At 46.0% G+C, this 21,350-nt stretch overlaps 2 protein-coding genes across 4 annotated transcripts in view; one reads left to right on the top strand and one right to left on the bottom strand.

Moving 5' to 3' along the window:
- Window positions 1-4,759, top strand: part of PKD1L3 (polycystin 1 like 3, transient receptor potential channel interacting) — a 40,680-nt gene extending 35,921 nt beyond the window's left edge. Inside the window, exons 25-30 of the mRNA XM_055145603.1 lie at window positions 330-457; window positions 1,308-1,468; window positions 2,957-3,167; window positions 3,558-3,659; window positions 4,183-4,314; window positions 4,646-4,759. Of these exons, the coding sequence (XP_055001578.1) occupies window positions 330-457; window positions 1,308-1,468; window positions 2,957-3,167; window positions 3,558-3,659; window positions 4,183-4,314; window positions 4,646-4,759 (848 nt within the window). The remainder of the gene's footprint in view (window positions 1-329; window positions 458-1,307; window positions 1,469-2,956; window positions 3,168-3,557; window positions 3,660-4,182; window positions 4,315-4,645) is intronic.
- The window catches only part of IST1 (IST1 factor associated with ESCRT-III), a 33,085-nt gene continuing 16,325 nt past the window's right edge, over window positions 4,591-21,350 (bottom strand). For 2 of the 3 annotated variants that reach the window (XM_055145102.1, XM_004600551.3), the window contains 9 exons: window positions 15,670-15,772; window positions 15,082-15,262; window positions 13,290-13,377; window positions 12,239-12,322; window positions 10,754-10,864; window positions 9,694-9,897; window positions 8,943-9,026; window positions 7,899-7,947; window positions 4,591-6,679 (listed from right to left, as the gene is read on the bottom strand). In XM_055145102.1, coding sequence (XP_055001077.1) covers window positions 6,486-6,679; window positions 7,899-7,947; window positions 8,943-9,026; window positions 9,694-9,897; window positions 10,754-10,864; window positions 12,239-12,322; window positions 13,290-13,377; window positions 15,082-15,262; window positions 15,670-15,757 — 1,083 coding nt within the window. In that variant the 5' untranslated portion in view covers window positions 15,758-15,772 and the 3' untranslated portion in view covers window positions 4,591-6,485. The remainder of the gene's footprint in view (window positions 6,680-7,898; window positions 7,948-8,942; window positions 9,027-9,693; window positions 9,898-10,753; window positions 10,865-12,238; window positions 12,323-13,289; window positions 13,378-15,081; window positions 15,263-15,669; window positions 15,773-21,350) is intronic. The other variant, XM_004600553.3, reaches the window with a different exon arrangement.

Raw genomic sequence — 21,350 nt, 5'->3', positions numbered from 1 at the left:
GAATCATACTACAACAGCATCGTGCGTCGGCTGATCTCTGCAGTCATGCTGACACGGTGAGGTGACACAGCAAACAGCAGGGAAGGCAGTTGCTCTCCGGAAGCAGGGTGAGTGAGCGGTATCTTCTCAAGCTTTCATCAACACTGCACACGTCCAACCACACCACACACACGCCCCCACGGCAGAGCCGGAGAAACACTAGGGACAGTGCTGGGACCCGAGCATGTGTGAAATCTGTACTGACCAACGGGGGTTCTTTTCAAATCCAGTTTGAAGGAAGAAGGCTCCAGTTTTAGGAACTCTTGACCAAAGATGTTCTCTGTTCTCAGGTACTTTCTCTGCCTCCATGAGACTGGAAAGTTTAACACCCCTCCCAGCATCAAAGGAGGACCTTGCCTGGTTCATCATCCCACAAAGCATCTATTACTTGCTGATTTGTTACTATACCTTCATACAGGTGAGCTGGAAGCTGCGTGTCAAAGCTGAGTCTAAGGGTTGCTGGATAGAATCTGGGAAGCATCACTCTGAATCAAAATGACTATGTCTTTGGCCAATCCCAGGCCTGAATTCACTTCCCGTCATCTCTCCTAGATTTCTGTCATTTAAGAATTAAACCTGGGGGGCTGGAGAGATAGCACATCGGGTAGGGCGTTTGCCTTGCACGCGGCCGACCCAGGTTCGATTCCCTGCATCCCATATGGTCCCCTGAGCATCTCCAGGGATAATTCCTGAGTGAAGAGCCAGGAGTAACCCCTGTGCATCACCGGGTGTGACCCAAAAACCAAAATAATAATAATAAATAAATAAATAAATAAAAATAAAAAATATATTAAAAAAAACTTAACAGTGTATCCATGAAAGATGTGATTTTAAAAAAAGTTTGTTGGAGGCACCTGTGATTCACAGGAAGCTATACTGAAGGTAGCCTTCCTGTGTACACTCGCTGAGTGATGAGAGCCCAAAACCAAGACTGTGACCCATTGTGTCACATTTAATTTGCCAGGTGCCAGCCAAGTGCTTTGTGAAAGTTCAAAGCACTTTATCAGGGGCTGGAGCAATAGTACAACTGGGACACTTGCCCTTGCACACAGCTGACTGAACACAGCTGATTGAACACAGGTGTTCAATCCCCGGCATCCCATATGGTCCCCCGAGCACTACCAGGAGCAATTCCTGAGTGCAGAGCCAGGAGTAAGCCCTGAACATTGCGGGTTGTGGCCCAAAAAACCCAAACCCAAACAAAGCAAGGAGCCCTGGCGGTCTTCCGGCCTGCAGCGGTGCCGCCAGCGGCTGTGGTGTCTGTCTAGGGTCGCCAGCTCAAACAGCAGAGGTGGAGATTTTTCACAAGAAAAAGCAACATTGTGGACCTGAGCGTGATCCTCCTTAGCTTTGTCACGTTGGGGCTTGACATCAGGCGGATTTCTCTCTATCAGAAAAGCCTGGCACGATACCGCTCGGACCCAGACAGGTAAGAGCCCGAGGGCCCGGGTTAGTCCCTCTAGGTGTCAGCTGACTGCACACAGGTGTCCTTTGTGCCCGCCACATCCCCAAATCTCTGTGTAAAGCCAGTTAAATGGAACTCACACTGAAGTCCACTGCAGAGGAAACAATGAACTCAAACCATTTATGTCTGTGTCGAAACGCTCTCCCAGCTTCAAAGCGCATTTAAATTTTACGCTGCAAAGAGCAGGAATTGGGCATTATTCTGCAGCCTTGCCAAGGGGAAAAGCCCAAAGCATGGCAAAAGCCCTGCAAGGCCTTTTGAATACGCAACGTATACAAACAGCCCTTTAAAATAAAACCCCGGCAGAGTTCCTCCTTTACGCTCAGGGCAGCTGCCTTCTGGGGAACAGAACCTGTGTGTAGGCACATCCATAGCAAGGCTCATTTCAGTGCCCAGGTCACTGTGTGGTACTTTTCTCACCTTTTCAGAACTCTGCAATTTGGCAACTCCTTGTGAGACTGTCCCCAGCCAGAGCCTGCAGGGAGGCCTTCGCAGGTCATTTTCAGGGACAGCAGCTGTGCCTTTGGTGGCAGCAGTGGCTGCAGGGCAGCGAGCCTGTCTGGCATCCTCTAGGAATTACCATAAAGTGCTTGTACCTCCGGGGGTCTTTCCAACTGAGTGCTGCCACATAAAATTATGGACGCAAGGGCTGGAGAGCTAGTACGGTGGCAAAGGCGCTTGCCTTGCATGCAGCTGACTCGGGTTCAATCCCTAGTAATCCCATATGGTCCCTTGGAGCACCACCAGAGTAATTCCTGAGCAGTCAGGAGTAACTTCTGAGCATCACTGGGTGTGGCCCCCAAACAAAATTATGAATGCAGCTCTCACAAAACAAAGCTTGCTTGGTGAATACCACCCCCCATCTCTTTTTTGGGGGGGGAGGAGGGTCATACCCGGCAATGCCTGGGGATTACTCCTGGCTTTGCAATCGGGAATTTTCCTGGCAATGCTCAGGGAACTATATGGGATGCTGGGAATTGAACCCGGGTCGACCGCGTTTAAGGCAAATGCCCTACCCGCTATACTATCGCTCCAGCCACACCTCCCTTCTCTTCCCCGTCTACTCTCAGCACTATGAAGTCCCCTAGGTAAAGGCCCTGGTGATGGCCACAGAACCATGTAGATGTAACAGGAAATGGGTCAAAGTAAGGAAGTCCTGTCCTTTTGAGACCCTCAAGCTCAAACCAGAAGTCTCTGAGATGAAGTCAGTCAACCAGGGTCATCCCATTTCAAGGTGTCCTCACAACTTGTAATCAGAAATGTAGCGTTTGGCCAAGCCACCTGTGTTCACGTACACAACGGTACTTCTCATGTCACATACAAGTCCCATTACCGAGCGGCTGAGCTCCCAGGACTGCACTGCTGGGTGTGCAGCCTGAAAAGCTGCCACTCCCAGGCCTGAGGGTGCCCTGTGGGTCAGCTGAGTGACTGTCACCTCCCGGCTACCTGCAGGTTCATCAGCTTCTATGAGGCACTGAAAGTGAACTCGGCCGTCCTCTACCTTGTGGGCTTCCTGGTTCTGCTGGCCACTATTCAGTTATGGAGCCTTTTGCACCGTAACCCTGCACTGCAGGTCATCGGCAGGTCTCTGAGCAGAGCCTGGGATGAGGTGGTGGGCTTCCTGCTGGTCATCCTGATCCTGCTGACAGGCTATGCCATAGCCGTAAGTCCCCATCCCCCAACCTGTCCCCACTGCTGTCATCTGGCACTGATAGGTCCTGAGGGTGCAGGCGTCAGCCCAGCTAGCAGGGAGTTTTGAAGAACAGGGAGAAGCTGGGCTTCAGTTCTGGTACCATGAGGAACGAGCGGCCAGAGTTCCTTTACAGATGAGGAAATAACCTCATCTTAAGTGGGGCTTAACAGCTGACAGGATCATGTCAATGTCAAATAAATTTGTGAAAATACAAATTTTAAAAATTATCTTTAAGAGAGTTACTGTAGTGGCCAGGAAGGAATTTTTACATTTGTTCATTCATCCTGCTGGCTTCATCATCATCAAGCACGCAGGATAGAAGGAACTGCAATCCATCTGATGGAGCTATCTCCTTTCCAGTTTAACTTGCTGTTTGGATGGAGCATCTCCGACTACAGGACCTTTTTCAGCTCAATTGTGGCTGTGGTTGGGCTCCTGATGGGAATCACTCAACATGAGAAGGTGATGCCCTGGAATGCTTCCCTGCATCGTGTGTGATGGGATGGAACTGCAACCAGAACTGCTTACAGCCTGATGCCCTCTGGAGAGTATCTACTCTGCAGAGAGCATTTTGACTGGTTCTTCCAGGAAGGAGTCCAAGTAGCACCTTTACTTTTTCTTTTGGGCTACACTGGGCAATGCTCAGGGCTTACTCCTGGCTCTGCATTCAGGAATTACTCGTCGGTTCTCGATGATTGAACTCAGGTCGATTGCATGCAGGCACCCTACCCACTGTACTACAGCTTCAACCCCTCATTTTTATTTCTTATGTCCCATTTTATTGCGAAGGACACTGAGTTGAACTTGTGCCCTCATACCTAATAAATGATTTGCTGCTCCCTCCACCTTCGGGTGGTATTTGCAGCTAATACTCATTTCAGAAAGAGTATTAGTTACTAATACTCCTCCTCCCCTCCCCACAGTAGACCACCATAGTAAACAACTATCATTGTTTAAGCTCAAAAGTGCCTCATTGTCTCTCCAGGTTATTGCGTTAGACCCAGTGTTGGGCTCGTTTCTGATCTTCACCAGTGTCCTCTTGATGGTACTTGTGATCATTAACCTTTTTGTTTCTGCCATTCTAATGGCATTTGGAAAAGAAAGAAAGCTCCTTAAGGTAAGAAACTCTATCTTGGCAATTGAAATATAAATATTACCTTTTTTTAAAAAAAGAAATCTCTGAGAATGCCCAAATGTAACTGCTTTTAGGATCAGTCTAAATGCAGAATAAGAGCAGCACGTTCAGTTCTTAAGTCTTTCCAGCTCTGCCAACTATTTTTCTAGGAAACCCAATTTTCCAATGCTACATTATATTCTACATCAAATTATTATCTTTTAAGCAGGTGGCCCTTGAAGCATTCTAACACCTAACAATAAATTAAAGAAAATAGTATCCATTGATCACTTCCTTTTATTGATATTTTTATTGTCATCGTTTCTTCTTGAAGACTCAGAAAGCAGCTACCCTCACAGACATCCTGCTACAGAAGCTCTCAAGTTTGTTAGGAATCCAGAAGCAGCAGAAGACACCGGAAAATAGCCAGACCAGCAGCGGACACTAAGGGAGTCTCCAAAGGTGAGTCATGTAATTCCCTGCTTGACTCATTCTAGTCCATCTCATTACTCTGAATGTTTTCATGTAGAAAAGTTACAGATGTTTATGATACAGTTTTTACTAGTGAGAAATCAAAGTCCCCTTGGCTGCCAGTCCTGTATGTATGGATCTTAGCACTGTCGGGGAAGGGTTACAGAATAACCAGCACCCACCAAGAGAACACTCCACACCCATGTTCCTGGGTGGCTGTGGGAAACGAGGAATCAAATGGAGCTAACTGCAGCTTATCCAAAATGCAGTGATCGAGGGTGAGCTCAACAAGCTGGAGTGCATGCAGGAGGCCCAGATTCCTTCCCTACTACATCTCCCAAAAAATAAAAATAGGCACAAATTTGATAATGGGGAGCCCTGGTCCAGAATAATAACCAGGCAAATCCTAGATCTGGCATAAACAGAGGCAAATAGGCCCTTTCCTGCTGCAGGGAGCCCAAGGCGAGATCTGGCTGTGCCCTGCGTGGTCCCATGCTTGTAATATGCTCTTCTAAAATCCGGAATTGTACTTCATTGCTTAACCGAAGCAGTGGAGAAAGCAGGGTACAGAATCTTTAACTTTATTTTCAGCTACTGAGCTATGAGATACAAATCAATAACATTAAAGAAAAGTTGCTTGAAAAAGGAAATGTACAGAAACATTAGAAAGAAGCCAAAGCCCCATCCTGTAATTGCACAGCCAGCCCCGCAGGAAGGATGGCCTTCACTAGGGGCAAAGGAGCAGACACCCAGGAGAGCAGAGAACTACTGCAGCCACATGGGTACTAGAATCTGAACCGGAGATCAGTTTTAAAGGTTCTCTTAATCATAAAGTTTTCAAATGAAAACAGGAACCCCTCTTCTACAGGCTTTCCAGCTCACTACCCAAGAGACTTGAGTACTTCTATTAAGGCAACTGGAAGTCCACCTTAGCCTTGAATGGTGACTTCTGCACAACGTGAGGCCAGTTCTCTGCCAATACTGCCAGCCCACAGAACATGCTCTAGGAACAAAAAAAAACCAACTAGTATTTTTTATAGTGCTGACCTCTGGTAAAAGGGGACCAGCACTCAAAATAAAGCCAAAGGCCACAGAGGGCTCCCTGAGAATCCAGCAGAACTAAAAGAGGCTTTCAACTTTCCAAAAAAGCTTTGCGACTGGATCCAGGTGGAACAGTGCCCTGTAGCAAGGAGTAGTGTATATGCCAATGAGAGGACCCGGCTTCAGAACTGTTACGACAGCTTCCTGAGTCTTCTCTTTCCCATTCAGATCTGAGTGAGAAAATATCCATAAACCTGGCCTTGTACGGAGGGGTCAGCACACGGCTGAAAGACTTCATGAAGTGCTCTCCTCTGCGTGTCCAGCCAGCACTGGCAGCTTTCCCACGCCGCTCTCCCCGCCTCTCTCCCCAGTGAGGGACAGTGGGATGAGTGAGAGGACGGGGATCACAATGACAGGACTTGGAAGAACATGACTGCCATGTTCGTTGCGAGCTCTCCAGCTCGGAAAGTATCCAGTTGTTAGTCTCCTGTGAGCAATAGAAAACCGGAAAGCAGCAGAATTTGGTAGAGCAGGAAGAGCCCAGAGAAGAGTGTGCTCGTGATGGTTGGGAGATGAAACAGTGTCATGTAGATTCTTTGTTACAAGGAGAAACTGCTCAGTCTCAACTCCCAGCACTTGCGATATTGCCGGACTTTAAGTGCCTATGTTTTCTTCTTCAACTCTTCAAATCTCCGGGAAAGATCATCAAAGTCAATGTCCTCGGATGCTGAGGTGTTGGCCCCAGCAGATGCAGTTGGCAGGGTGTCAGGTACGGAGGGCAACTCTGGGAGAACGAAGTTGTCGTAGGTATCCACGGGCCTAGGAGAGGGCTTTGCTTCTGGCTTTGGTCCGGGACCTAATTAAACCAGGGCAAAAGGCACAGTGTCACAGACACACAGACACCAGAGAACTGGCTCTGATCATCAAAGCCCACAATTCTCTTGGCAGAAATAGCACTAAATTGTAAAAGTCAAAATGTCAGGACAAATGGGACAGAGTGATAGCACAGTGGAAAGGGCATTTGCCTTGCACGTGGCCAACCTGAGTTCGATCTCTGGCTTCCCATATGGTCCCCCAAGCACCGCCAGAAGTAATTCCTGAGTGCAGAGCCAGGAGTAACCCCTGAGCATCGCTGGGTGTGACCCAAAAAGAAAAGAAACAACTTTTGGAGATGTAATAGTTTTACTGAGGGTTGATTACACACTATACTCACACTGCATTTACGTGATCATCATTTCCTTATACAGTGTTGAAAAAATTAAAATCCTGGGCAACATGAAACTTTTTTTTTTTTTTGCTTTTTGGGTCACACCCGGCGATGCACAGGGGTTACTCCTGGCTTTACACTCAGGAATCACCCTTGGCGGTGCTCAGGAGACCATATGGGATGCTGGGAATCGAACCCAGGTCGGCCGCGTGCAAGGCAAACGCCCTACCCGCTGTGCTATCACTCCAGCCCCAACAACATGAAACTTTTTAAGGACCTGTTTTTATTGTGCTTGATTTCACTCTAACAATGTCCAAGAACCTAAGACATTAAGGATTTACTCATCAGCATGAAGACGTCCATAAATTGTCTCTGACTTTTTAAAAAGTAAACTCACTAGAGGTTTCGAGAATGCTGACAGGATTTTACTTTTTGACTGGATGGCTTTGTGCATATGCTTGCCTAATGAGAAGTCACTGAACCGTTACTCAATTCCATTTGTGTCTATCCTCTTTACCGATACCATCAGTACAGTTTAAACTCCGCAGAGGTAAGAGAAAGGGAAGCAGTGTGCTGGGCATCTAGTCCCCTCCCCTGCTCCCTCAAGGGGAGCCCACCCCAGGCAGAGCTCCGAGCCAAGAACAGCTGGCACACCTGCTCGTTGGCACCTTTTTAACACTACCATTAAAAAACTTCTTTTAATGGTATTTTTAAAAATAAAGAATTTGAAAGGGTGACTGAAAACATCATAATGAAGATGCTACTAATCCCAACACCCAGTGTCCTATTCACAGAACACCCGAGGGAGCAACAGTAATTGTAACATGGTAGAGGGTTCAGTATCGAGGGTTTCTGGACTGGCACTTACCAACAATCTGTGCAGAAGAGACATTCTTATCAGCATTAGTGTCATCAACCTGGAACACAAAGATTGTTACCCACTGGAGAAAGGCGAGGTGTCACCAGAGAAAGTTCATCACCCAAAAGCCGAGCCGCTTGGCAGAAGTAGAACCTGCTCCAAAGAAACTAGCCCTCCACCACTTGGAACCTTATGATGTCAACCAGAAAAATACCAAGTTAAACTCTGGTCCCAAGTAAGGAAAAAGGCAATGTAAGCATGCCATCACGCCTTTCTTAAGTCTGATGTCATCACCTTTCCAGGCAAAAAAGAAAGCTCTAAGGGGCTGGAGCAATAGCACAGCGGGTAGGGCATTTGCCTTGCACGCGGCCAACCCGGGCTCGAATCCCAGCATCCCATATGTCCACTGAGCACCACCAGGAGTAATTCCTGAGTGCAGAGCCAGTAGTATCTCCTGTGCATCACCGGGTGTAACCCAAAAAGGGGGGGGGTGGGGGAGACGAAAAGGAGAACTCCAATTTTAGGAGAGGGGAATCTCGCTAGGTGAATACTTTCTATAGCAAATGCCACACCAGTCTGTCTTCTCATTAAATGCGCAGAACAGGTGTCAAAAGGCAAACACCAATGGAGGAAACCGGCTGGCAGGAAAGAAACATCAAGTTCTGAACCAAAACTCTTACACACTTCCTAGAATTCAAGGAAGCCATCATTACCATAGTAGTAAGTTACAGTAACTTTTAACACTGCGGGCTATAACTGGTGTGTTAATATGATATTCTAGAACCATCTCAATGTGACTCTCTGCCTAGGGTTTTGTTTTTAAATATCCTATTATGAACTCTCTAAGAGCTCTGGCCTAGCTGAAGACAAAGCACTGCCACCAATGACACCACCACCACTTCAGGGTAATGTTTTAGCAACATAAAAATCCAAAGCAAAAGCAGCATTGATATTAGTAGTTGATCAAAATTTTGCCTTCCCTGTCGTCATTATTTTGCTCTCTCTTCATGGGTTCACACTCCTGCTGCTTATAAAAGAGGCTCAGGCACTTACAGATTCATACGATGGGGGAGTTGCTGGTATCTGAGGTGGATGAATACTGGGATAAGTCCCCATTGGCAATCCATTGAAATCCGACTACAAAAGGAGAAAGGCAGAATCAGAGACCCTGTCGTCCGTTTCTAACTTCTGAAGTTTTGTGTATGGGAAGAGAGAAATAAGATATAGTGTATATTTTAATTTGGTGTGTGAGTGAGATTGAGCCCAAAATTCCAGTCCCTTAATCTATCAGACCTTTACACGTGATCAGAAGGATTCCAGGTTTGGAAGGAAAAAATTTTGGTTTTGGGTGCTCAGAGATCACACCTCACAGGGCTTAGGGGACCATATGTGTGCCCGGGAGCGATTTCAGGTCCACCCCATCAAACTCTCACTCCAGCCCCAGGTTTGGAAAAATTCTAACCTAGTATCTGTACTACCAATGACCATATCAGACAAAAAAAGAGGGTTTTCTACCTAATAAGTTATTCTTAGGCATTTTTGGAAAAAGCTTCTATATGCCTGCAACAGGTCCCAGAAGTGACCATCGGAGCCTGGACAAAGATTTTCCTGAGTACAATCTTTAGATTTTTCTCGAGTCACCAAGAGTTGAACCAAAAGATCTGTAAGTCCTATTACTTTTTTTCCCAAGGCAGAAGTAAGCATACTGTGGGAAACACTTATTGCTGAGTCATCGTACAACCGACAGTTCCTCATCTGTTCACAGCACTCCTCGTACACGACACGTAAGGCTTGTGAGACTTACTGGCCCCTTGGGAAGTGGGTACGAGAAAGGTGTGCCCGGAGTCGGCATGGGCATGGGCATGGGCATGGGCACTGCTCCATCAGGCCCCACAACTGGCGCTGCAAATCCACCCCCTCCGCCTCTTCCAGGGGCCCCTCCTTTCTTCACATCATCTGTGAATCCAACGTCAATCAGATCTGTCTCCACTCCAGGAGGAGCTTCTGCCTGAGGGGAAAAAAAAAAAAACAAACCTGTCATTAGCCCGCAGTTCAGGCTCCCCAGGAAGCAGACGGTGAAATGGAGTTTCCTAGCAAGGTCTCGGGAGAAACTCCTGTGGGATGCGAGGTGACGAGTGGAAAGGGTGGCCCGCAGGGCAGCCCAACAGAGCCTGAGCAAATCCCCCCGAGAGCGCTGGAGTCAGACTGGAGATGCAGCGGGCATCCTCCAAGAGGCAGAGACCTCCACTGACCAGTAAGTGAACACAGGAGCCCCCAGGAGAGCCCTGTTCCTGAGAGGGCCACTGCTACAGGGACACTCAGCTGTCAGCTACATGTCACCAACTCAAGAGCTTCTGTTCTCAGGCCCATGTGGGACACAGGCAGCCTGCGCAGTGTGACGGCAGCCCACTGACTAACTGCACCCCGCCATGCGCTGGAAGCCTCTTCAGGACACTAACACCACCCAGCGATGTGGCCCCAGGAACTGAACCTGGGGAACCTTATTTTTATGTATCTCTGTATTCTTGGCTTCCTGTGTACTATCTGGTACCTCATAAACGTTCCCAGACCTAGTTTGAGACATTTCATGCTACACACAGGCATCTCAATTCCTTCAATTTCATAAAAAAGCAATAATGACATTCAATATTTGTATTAAGTTTTGTACATTTTCAGTGTTTTCATCTGATCCTTAAATACTCTGAAATGTACAACTATATACTGCTAATCAAAAAAGGCACTAAATAGACAAAGGCTTAAACTCCCATATATGAGTTAGTGAAAATATGGTTATGTTCTCAAAGAAAGCTCTATCCAGAGGGCTTGATTTTTGTACTCTGAAGAACGCTGCACTGTTAACTCACCATGACCACAGAGTCAGGCTCGTAGGGAACATTGTAATTCTTGGCGATTTCGATCAGGTACCGTTCCACCAGGATTTTGGGTGGGGCTTCCACACTCAGTTTGTGCATTAGCTGTAAGCACAGACCCAGGTTTAAGATGCATGCATACTGGGAAAATAACATGACACACGCCATAATCATGCCGTCAGACTCTGTGCCAGGCTGTTTCATTCAGGGGCACCACAGAGGGAGGCGGGTGAGAGCCCTCCCTGCCCCAAGGGACCCAGCCCCAGAAGCCGAAAACCTCCAGAACTCAACCGCCGCCATGCTCACGGCCGCTCTCCACATGCTCGGGTCGAGCCTCACCCATGAGTGAACCTATTTCTGGACCGAGGTCGCGTAGGAATACCTTACACCACCCAAAGTCCAAGGGTACCGCACCACATCTGATGGGGTTTAAAGTAAGAGGCAACCAATCTTAGAGGAAAATATTTTTGTCAAAGATATACATATTTATAGGCACACAGGCTCACCCTTTAACATCATATTAATGATCTTTTATAGAAGGGCTTAATCGCCCCAGGGTGAAATACAACAATCTTCATACTCTTTCCTCTAAGAAAACTTTTGGCAGCATTTTCAGTGGTGTTTTGTAACAATACAAAATAAATTCTTTCGGTTCTGCTTTGGGGCAGGGTTGGGGTTCAGGATGCAAACACCTGAAATATGATGGTGGGAAGGTGTAATGGTGGTGGGATTGGTGTTCGAATATTAAATGTAATCAAGTCTTGTAAACAACTTTATAAAAAAAGATCAGAATAAAATGACTGTTTCCTCCAAAAAAAAGATGCACGCATACCAATCAGCCTAATCTAACCTTTCTTGCTGATTTCAGCCTTATTTCTCTCATTTTACAGCTATATTACAGGGAAAATAAGATTCCCGGACCAGGGGCTGGAGCAACAGTACAGCGGGTAGGGCGTCTGCCTTGCATGCGGCTCACCTGGGTTTGATTCCCAGCATTCTTTATAGTCCCCCGAGCACCACCAGGACTAATTCCTGAGTGCAGAGCCAGGAGCAACCCCTGAGCATCGCCGGGTGTGACCCAAAAAGAAAAAAAAAAATTTCCAGGACCAGTTAAATAATTTCGGTCACAAAACACACATTTTAAGTGCCTTGTTTCTCTTACGTTCTCTGGCTACAAAGGGCCATGTAGAAGACTCTGCTATCCTCCACATCTGCATCCTCCCACTCTTCTTCCTACCTCACTTCAACCTCTACCGGGGCAGAGACTACAGGAGGTGTAGCAAGAATGACACAGGACTTCACAATTGAAAATGTCAGGCAGAGGCCAGGGTGTACTGCAAGGCCTGCCAGCTTTCCTCTCTGTTTTGAACTCTAGCTCAGCCATACACTTGCTTCCCACTAGATGCTCTATAGACAATAAAATAACCTCCCCAAATCCCCCAACACGCATAGTTTCATGTTTAAAGGTACATTAATTACCCTGTCATTCACAGTGCCAATCTGGTTGGTTCTACATAACTTGCCATACTCCTTGCTATACTTGGCACACAGCTGATCAGCCACCTACAGAAAAAACAAAATACAGAAACCATTCAGACTGCTTCAAGCTTTCTCTGATCAACAGTAAATGTGCTTTTATTATAGAATATTTAAAGTCCGTAAAACTTTAGGGGGTACTCATCAGTCCACTATTTATCCACCTATACGCTGGACTGCAATCATTTCTGAGACTTTTTATGAACAACTATTTTTACATACACACTAAATACAACTAATGCGAACAGTCATTGTTCCTACCCTTAAACAGTGTTTTCAAGTTTCTGGGAAAAGTCATACTTCAATCTCATAAAGGTACAAACACAGCTGTGATGAATACCACCATCAACAGCTTGTAACTCTCCAGACAGATCTGATCAGAAAAGTCAGGTAAGGTTTCTAGAAGAAAGTAATGACTTATCAGGTAGAAAAAAAAGATAAGGAATTATGAGGAAAGAGGAGCATTCCAGAAAAAGAAAAGAGCATCTATAAAGACCTCTTGTAGAAAATATGGCCAGAGTCCGAATGAAATCAGGGAGTCTCCAGTCTAAGGCCCGGGAAGGGTCATGTGAGGCACTGAAGGAAGCAAGACGTGGCACTTGGTCCCCCACTGTACCCCAGTACCAATCTAGCTCCTAACAGTCACGCAGAAAAGAAAACATTGTGGAATGAATAAACAAAACACCTGTAACCTCAAATAAATGCTATTTTAATTTTACTATCATTAGATATGCAAAAATCTTCTGTATGTACTTACAATAAAAAATAATTTAAGACACCTGAGAGAAAACACAAAACTTTGCTGCTTAAAGTGAGTTCTCAAACTTATATTCCTCAAACCCTATATTCTTTGATTAACAGACTGAAAAAGAGGAAAAAACAAAGTTTTAAGGCTAATTTTAAAAGCAACACAACATACATGGTCAAATAAGCTGAAATGTGTAAAACAACCTAACAACAAGCTACAGGCATCACTGTAACTGGTTGTACTCACGATTTTCAACTCGGCCACTTCTGACTGGAGCCGAGGAGCAGCCCAGATCAACGTAGACACAGATTCCGCCAGCCCGGTATCCAGCTCCCTAGTCAAGGGCGAAGGGAGAATGGAACAGTCTTTAAACGAACAAGTCAGTAAAGCCCTATCACACTGTATCTCCTACTAGTCTCTAAAACCAACTCACGAATCTCACTAATTCTACGCTTACTTTCCTTTCGGGGGTTCTCCGCATGCCAAGTCCAAGGTCCCAGAGTCCGAAAAGCCTCTTCCAGAGAAAGCGCCCACAGGCCCGGAGCACAGGCCCGGCACCACGTGGCCTCTGAAGACCACAAGAGTTGCCGGTGGCTCTCCGGCACTAGAGGAAGCCCCCACCAAAAAGAAAGAAATAAAAAATAAATAATCCTCTAGATCTCTTGATTTTTCAGATTTTCTATTTTCAGTAATTATCTACATTAGTCTCAGGTCACTAAGCAAACGGTAGCTTGGGTAAGCAGGAAAAGATCAAGGACTCCACTCTCAAGTCCAGAGGTGATCTCCAAAACTCTTACTTCATTAAAGCAAGCTGTGAGAGTATCACGGAAAGAGCTCAAAGGACCGAGTTCATGCTTTGTACATGGGAGGCCTGGCTTTGATCCCCTATAACACATGGTCCCCTGAACAGAGGACGGAGTAGCCTTCAGGGAACAATGCACCTTGTCCCCCTCCAAAAAACCCTATAAATAGAGCTATGCAATGAATAAATTAAGCTCTAACGGTGTGTTAACACTATGCTTACAGTTAACAATAATGGGTTGAGCTTAAAACTGTTGTTTTCTTACCAAAAAGGGGGTCTGCAGTGAGGACACAAAGAAAAATTTTGGAGGTGATAGGTGTTATCTTGATTGTGGCAGTTGGTATAAAGGTGTAAGTGTATCTCAAACTTACCACTGGCTTACAATAAACATGTCACTGTTACTATCATCCAATTGCTCTTCTATTTGCTCAAGCGGGCACCAGTAACATCTCCATTGTGAGACTTGTTACCTTGTTACTGTTTTTGGCATATCGAATACACCACGGGTAGCTTGCCAGGCTCTGGCATGCGGGCGAGATACTCTCAGTAGCTTGCTGGGCTCTCCGAGAGGGGCGGAAGAAGGGAACCCAGGTCGGCTGCATGCAAGGCAGACACCCTACACATTAAATATGCAGTTTTAAAAATATAATTCTGGGGCTGAAGCAATAACACAGCGGGTAGAGTGTTTGCCTTACATGAGGCCGACCCAGGTTCGATTCCCAGCATCCCATATGGTCCCCCGAGCACTGCCAGGAGTAATTCCTGAGCACATGAGCCAGAGTAACCCCTGTGCATCGCCAGGTGTGACCCAAAATGAAAAAAATATATAATAATAAAAAATATAATTCTACCTCAAAGACGCTTTTAAAAGACAAAACAGGTGTGACAATACGCCGGGAAAGGTTTTTGTCTTGCTTGCTGAAGACCTGGGATTTGATCCCTGGCATCCCATACAGTCCCCAAAGCACCACCAGAAGTGATCCCTAAGCAGAACTTAAACCCTGAGGACCAAACCAAAAACAGGGAAACAAATGAGATGGTTCAGGTGGCAGAGTACATACCTAGCATGTACAAGGCCTTGAGTTTGATCCCCAGAACCATGTAACCACTGACACCCCCTAAATAACCACCTACCCCTCAATGTGGTCCTGATTGCTCCCAGCACCAAATCATCAGGGCCTCAACCGGGCTAAACACCACTGTGTGCCCCTACTTAAAGAGAGAGAAAACTCTTACTTCATAGACTGAATGAGGCCAAACCGAGCCAGCAGCAGATCACAGTACAGCTCCAGGATCTCCATGGCCTCCACCAGATAGTCCTCCCGGATAATGTGCTCCACTCGGATCCGAGCTCGTTCATCTTTCCCAGCAGCAAGATAATCAGCAATTTCCTTCCGTGCTTTCTGGGCCAATTCAGCTAAAGCACAAATCCCACCAGTCACACAGGAGCAGGCAACACACTCGGCCCTGGCCTGCAGGCAGACGTCCCGACAACAGGAAGAAGTGGGTATTTCTACTACTGCTACTATACCCAGCTCAGCCCTCAGAAAGTCTAATCCACTATCACCTAACATACAATTTGTGAAGCCAGAAATTTCCACCTTAGTATGCACATCATCTATCCCATAGCGATTAAGTATGTTCCTTTCCCTGCCATAGTGATTCATTCAGTCCAACTAGCCACAAAGGATAGAAGAAATACATTCAAAGCTTAAGGGACAAGAGAGCCCCAAAACTTTAGAGTACTACTCTGAAAGAGTTGGGGCTTCCAGAACCCAGTGATGTATTTTAGGAAAGAAAACAAGGCAATCACGCATTACTCACTTTTTTTTTTCTCCAGCAGTTTAAGGCGATTTATGACTAATCTCAAATTGACTCGTAGACGTTCAGCTTTAAATCCAGAGCCCAGCATGCTGTGCTAATCCTCCTGGGGAAAGACAAAAAGCACCAGGACTATTTTCAAGTTAAAATTAGTTCAGAGATGAAGAGCAGTTACAAGGTGGATTAGCTGAAACTATAAATCAGAGTCAAGCGGGCAAGTGACATCTGATTCACATTTCTGGCTGTCATGTAGAGAACCGAGGAGGGATAACCACGAGAGCGGAAGGACTAAGGACGTTATTTCTATAGTCCAGACACGAGATGAAAGAGCTCAGATGGGGCCAGCAATGGCAATGATAGGTGTGATCAGATTCACTATGTAATACGCAAAGTTTGAAGAGCACAGTGACAGATAAAATGAGTATGTTGTGCTCTAAAAGTGTGATGACTAAAGGGGGCTGAGAGATGTCTCAGTGGCTAAAATGCCTCGTTAGAAGCACAAGGACGAGTGCTCAATCCCTGGTGCATGTCCGCATGATCCTGTTGGCTCAGCTATTTCACCTGTCAGCTCTGCCATCTAGAACCCCTAGTCTGTGGATTATCACAGGCCATACAGCGAGTACCAAGCTGAAAAGATGTCCAAGCACTGTGCATGTGAGCCCAGCAAGTAAGCACACAAGCATGCATCTAAGGTGCAACTCTCTGGGGTATGGTGCCACCAGTAGGTCAACCTGGACCCAAGCCACGCCCACGAACCACCTCTGGCTCAGCTATACAAGCTTATCTATTGGCCTTGCTTCAGAGACCCATAAAGAAATCTCTAAAGAGAGCAAACTCTCAGACCCTCGCAAGGCTGAACAGACCAGGGTAAATGGGACGGGGACGGGGGAGAAGGGGGGAGAGGGTCAGCCTGGTGCCTGCACAAGCAGAGCCCCTGGCAACCACTTGATCCCTCAATCCAAAAATCACCACCATGCCTCTGGCCAGACTCCACTGTCTCAGGATGGACCTCACCGAGATATCAAACAGTTGAAAATTCAGGTATGCAGTTTTTGTAACTGAAATCTCCAGGTGTTCACTGAGTCAGGATGGGCAACTTTCCCCCAATTCCCAATACTCCTGGAATCACATGCAGTCACCCTCACAAACCAACTTCAGTTCCATCAGGTAAGTTCTACCAGCCTTGTTTCAGAGAACCATAAATCAATCTCGAAAGAGATCAAAAGTTGCAGTTAATCTTGGACCAGTGCAAGGCTGAACATATAAGGGTAAATAGGAGGGGGGTGGGTTAGCCTGGTTCCCACCCAAGCAGAGCCCCCAGCAACTCCTTGCTTCCACAATCCAAAATTACAGCCATGCCCCTGGCTGGACTTCACCATCTCAGGATGGACCTCCCGAGATATAATCTGCTGAAAATTCAGGTATGTGGGTTTTGTGACTGAAATCTCCAGATTTTTTGGGTGTCAGGACAGACTACTCCCCCCACCTTCCTGTACTTCCAGAAGCTTCAGTAGTCATGTTCACACCCCAAAGCTGTCACCCAGTTTTTTTTTAAAAGGTACTCCAGACTTACCTTCCTGATAAAAACACTGAATATCCTGAACAAACACAATGACCTCTTAGTACCTATACTGCAACCTATAACGTTACAAAAGGAGAGAGAAAGAAGTACCTGCCATAGAAACAAATCGAAGAAGGGGGATTAACGGGGGATAGTGGGAGGGAAATGGGGTACATTGGTAGTGTGAAATATACACTGGTGGAGGGATGGGTGTTGGATCATTGTATGACTGAAACCCAATCAAAAACAGCTTTGTAATGGTCTAGCTCAGTGATTTAAATTTAAAAAACAATAGTAACGTTCAACCCTTTGTGAGCATTGGACCAAGTGTATGAGCACCACAGATATGTGTTATCCACTCATCACAGCGGCAGCAGTGGGGGAACAGGTGGAGAAGAGGAGAGACAAAATACCCAAAGGGACAAGGAGGTCTTGTAATTATTAAAAAAAAAAAACAAACATTTGGGGGGCTGAAGCGATAGTAATAGCACATAGGGCATTTGCCTTGCACGCGGCTGACCCGGGTTCGATTCCCAGCATCCCATATGATCCCTGAGCACCGCCAGGAGTAACCCCTGAGCATCGCTGGGTGTGACCCAAAAAGAAAAAAAAAATTGGGTAGTGGTGAGAATTCAAGTATCAAATTTAGAACCAAACTAAAAGGTATCCTTACCTTAACAACTCAAATCAAGTGCCAGCCTTCAGAAAAGAGTAGAATCACAGAAAAATAACTAAAAATTATCTTCCTACATACCCAGGGCAAAAAGTTCAAGGAAATAAAATCTATTCTGAAAGATCATCAACAACAAAAAATTTATTTACCAAAATTTCAATTGTGCAACAGGATCACAATCAACAAAACCTTAGGTTATATCTTGTGCACTGACAACTGCATAGTTTCAAGGCAAAACAATCTTTTGGTTAATTCCAGACAAACTTCTAAATACATAATGGACAGTTGGAGCCCTTGTATGTGGCTGATCGTGTTCAAACCCCAGCACCACATGCGGTCTTCTGAGCCCACCAGCAGTGAACTTGAGTGTACAGCCAGCAATAAGCCCTGAGCACCGCTGGGTACTGCCCCTCCCTCCCAAAAGTATGTAATGTATGAAGTAATGGAGTCAGGATGTATTCCAGTGGTAGAGCAATATGCCTTGCTTGTATGAGGTTCTGGCTTTAAGCCCCCAGCACAAAAATTAAATAAACACATAATCTAGGTCTAACAAAGTAATTAAAAGATAATCTAAAAATATTCAAAGTGAGAAAGAACACTATATGTCTGCTTGGGCATAAAAAATTAATACAAATGGGGCTGGAGTGATAGCACAGCGGGTAGGGCGTTTGCCTTGCACGCGGCCGACCCGGGTTCGAATCCCAGCATCCCATATGGTCCCCTGAGCAACGCCAGGAGTAATTCCTGAGTGCAAAGCCAGGAGTAACCCCTGTGCATCGCCAGGTGTGACCCAAAAAAAGCAAAAAAAAAATAAATTAATACAAAGCATCAAATGTATTTTTCCTTTTGTGAAATTATCTACACAAACCTTTCCTCTACATTTAATAATTAATCCCAGTCTAAGTTATAAAGGAACTTATATGTAAGTCATGAAGCATTTGAGTTATATTCAACCCACAACAAATTGTTTACACATTTTTTTTTTTTTTTTTTTTTTTGCTTTTTGGGTCACACCTGGCGATGCACAGGGGTTACTCCTGGCTTTGTACTCAGGAATTACCCCTGGCTGTGCTCAGGGGACCATATGGGATGCTGGGATTTGAACCCGGGTCAGCCGAGCGCAAGGCAAACGCCCTACCCGCTGTGCTATCTATCTCTCCAGCCCCAATTGTTTACACATTATCTCTTACATTAGCCTGACACTGAAACACTAGGGCCCAGTTGCCCTTGCCCTCAACTGAACAACCTTCTCCGGAACACAGATCTAAGAAACACTAGGGACTACAATACAGTTTGGCAAGGACAACTCTAGAGTGGTTCTCAATGGAAGTGACTTTTGCCCCCAAAAGGGTATTTCACAACGCCCAGAGACATTTCTGCTTGTCATGATTGTAAGAACTGTTATCTGATGGGTAAAAAGCCAAGGATGCCGAACACACTACAATGAACAGACAGCACCCCGTCCCCACCCTCAACAAAACAATCATTGGGTCCAGAAGGCTGCAAGTGCCTTCTAGAAGGAGAAAAGGCCTGAGCTGAGGTCAAAAAAATAAATAAGCTTGTTTGTAAGGTAAAAAGAGGGTATGATGGCACCAGAATGATAGAACAGCAGGTACATCACTTACCTCGCATGGAGCCAACCCAGGGGTAATCCCCAGCACCACATATGGATCCCCCAAGCCCTGCTAAGATCCCTGGGCACTGCTGAGTACGGTCTGCCGCCCCCGCCCCCCAAAAGAGGGTATTACTACATGAGGTGGAGAAAATGGTACATGCAAAGTCCAAAGTACTTTGGACTATAAATTTTAAATTTAAATTTTAAAACTATAATTTTTCTTTGTTTTGGGAGCCACACTCAGTAATGCGTAAGGTTTACTCCTAGCTCTGTGTTCAAGAATTAATCCTGGCATGGTGCTCAGAGGGCCATATGGCATGCTGGCGATAGAACCCAGGTCATCTATGTGTAAGGCAAGCACCCTACGCACTGTAATATTGCTCCCGCACTAGGAACAACAAATTTTCTTTCTAAGAATCACAAGCTCAGGGGCCGGCGCGATAGTCCAGCAGGTAGGTCGTTTGCCTTGCACGAGGCTGACCCGGGTTTGACCCCCGGCATCCCATATAGCACCGCCAGGAGTAATTCCTGAGTGCAGAGCCAGGAGTACCACTGAGCACCGCTGGGTGTGACCCAAAATCGCAAAAAAAAAAAAAAAGAATCACAAGCTCAGTACAGCTGAATTATGGCACTACATACAATTCACAACATATGATTGTTATCATAATCTTAACCCCCCTGAGCAATCTAGCAATTTTTTAAGATATCAGATGCTTTTCGGTATCAATATTACAAACCACAATGCCCAAAAAGGGAGGGAGGAAGGAAGGAAGGGAGGAAGAGAGAAGAAAAGCTCCTGCCCTAGAGGTAGGCAGGGGGTGGAGGCTGATGGGAGGGAACGGGGGATGCTGGTGCTGTGAAGTGTACACTGGTGGGGGAATGGGTGCTGGAATACTGTATGACTGAAATCTAATCATTTCAAGCTTTTGTCTATCTCAGTGATTCAATAAAAAAGTGGGGGTGGGGGGAAGGAAATGCATTCTGAAAACTTAAGGGAATGCCCACGGCTGAGGTCTAAAGCCGAGCTCCGTGCTGGGGGCTGCCTCCGGGGGACCAGGAAGCGTCCAGATTGGAACATGCAGGCAGAGCAGGGCTATCTCCCTGCAGCCAAGTCAACAAGTTGAATCAAACACTACATTGTCAGTACTAAAACTGTAGCCTAATATGTATTTTTTTTCTTTTGGTTTTGGGGTCACACCTGGCGATGCACAGGGGTTACTCCTGGTTCTGCACTCAGGAATCACTCCTGGCGGTGCTCAGGGGACCATATGGGATGCTGGGAACCGAACCCGGGTCGGCCGCGTGCAAGGCAAACGCCCTACCCACTGTGCTATTGCTCCAGGTCCCCTAATATATATTTTTAACCTTCAAGTGGTTTTTGACTAGCTTTTATACTGAAATAAAGACTGAAGATGAATTATCGAAGTAAAATAGTTACTGTCCTCATCTACTCAGGGAAAAAAAAAATCACATCTGTAACTAAAATACAAAAAAGCAAACAAGCATTTCTTCATAATAAGTACCACAAAGTGATAAACAGTGTCCTGAAATTCATATTAAGGGGTTCTGACTTCCTTCGGCCACTTGCTTAACTCCTCAAAGATGGAGGCTAGAGAGACTGGACAGGGGTTAGGCACTTGCCTTACATGTGGTTAAGCCCAGTTTGATCTCCCAACGCCATATGGTTCCTCCCATATACTGCTGGTGCAGTTCTGGAGGTCCCCAGACCCCACTTTAAAGGCACTTCCTTCCAAAAGCAGTGACTAGCCTGATCCAGTTGGGTGAGTATCACTGGGAATGGCCTGAGCACTGCCTGGGAGCACTCTCCCACAGAT

This window comes from Sorex araneus, chromosome 8 (genome assembly GCF_027595985.1).
Source record: "Sorex araneus isolate mSorAra2 chromosome 8, mSorAra2.pri, whole genome shotgun sequence".
NCBI classification, from domain to species: Eukaryota; Metazoa; Chordata; class Mammalia; order Eulipotyphla; family Soricidae; genus Sorex; species Sorex araneus.
Note: the sequence above shows the minus strand (reverse complement) of the source record. Positions and strands in the feature narration are given on the sequence as shown.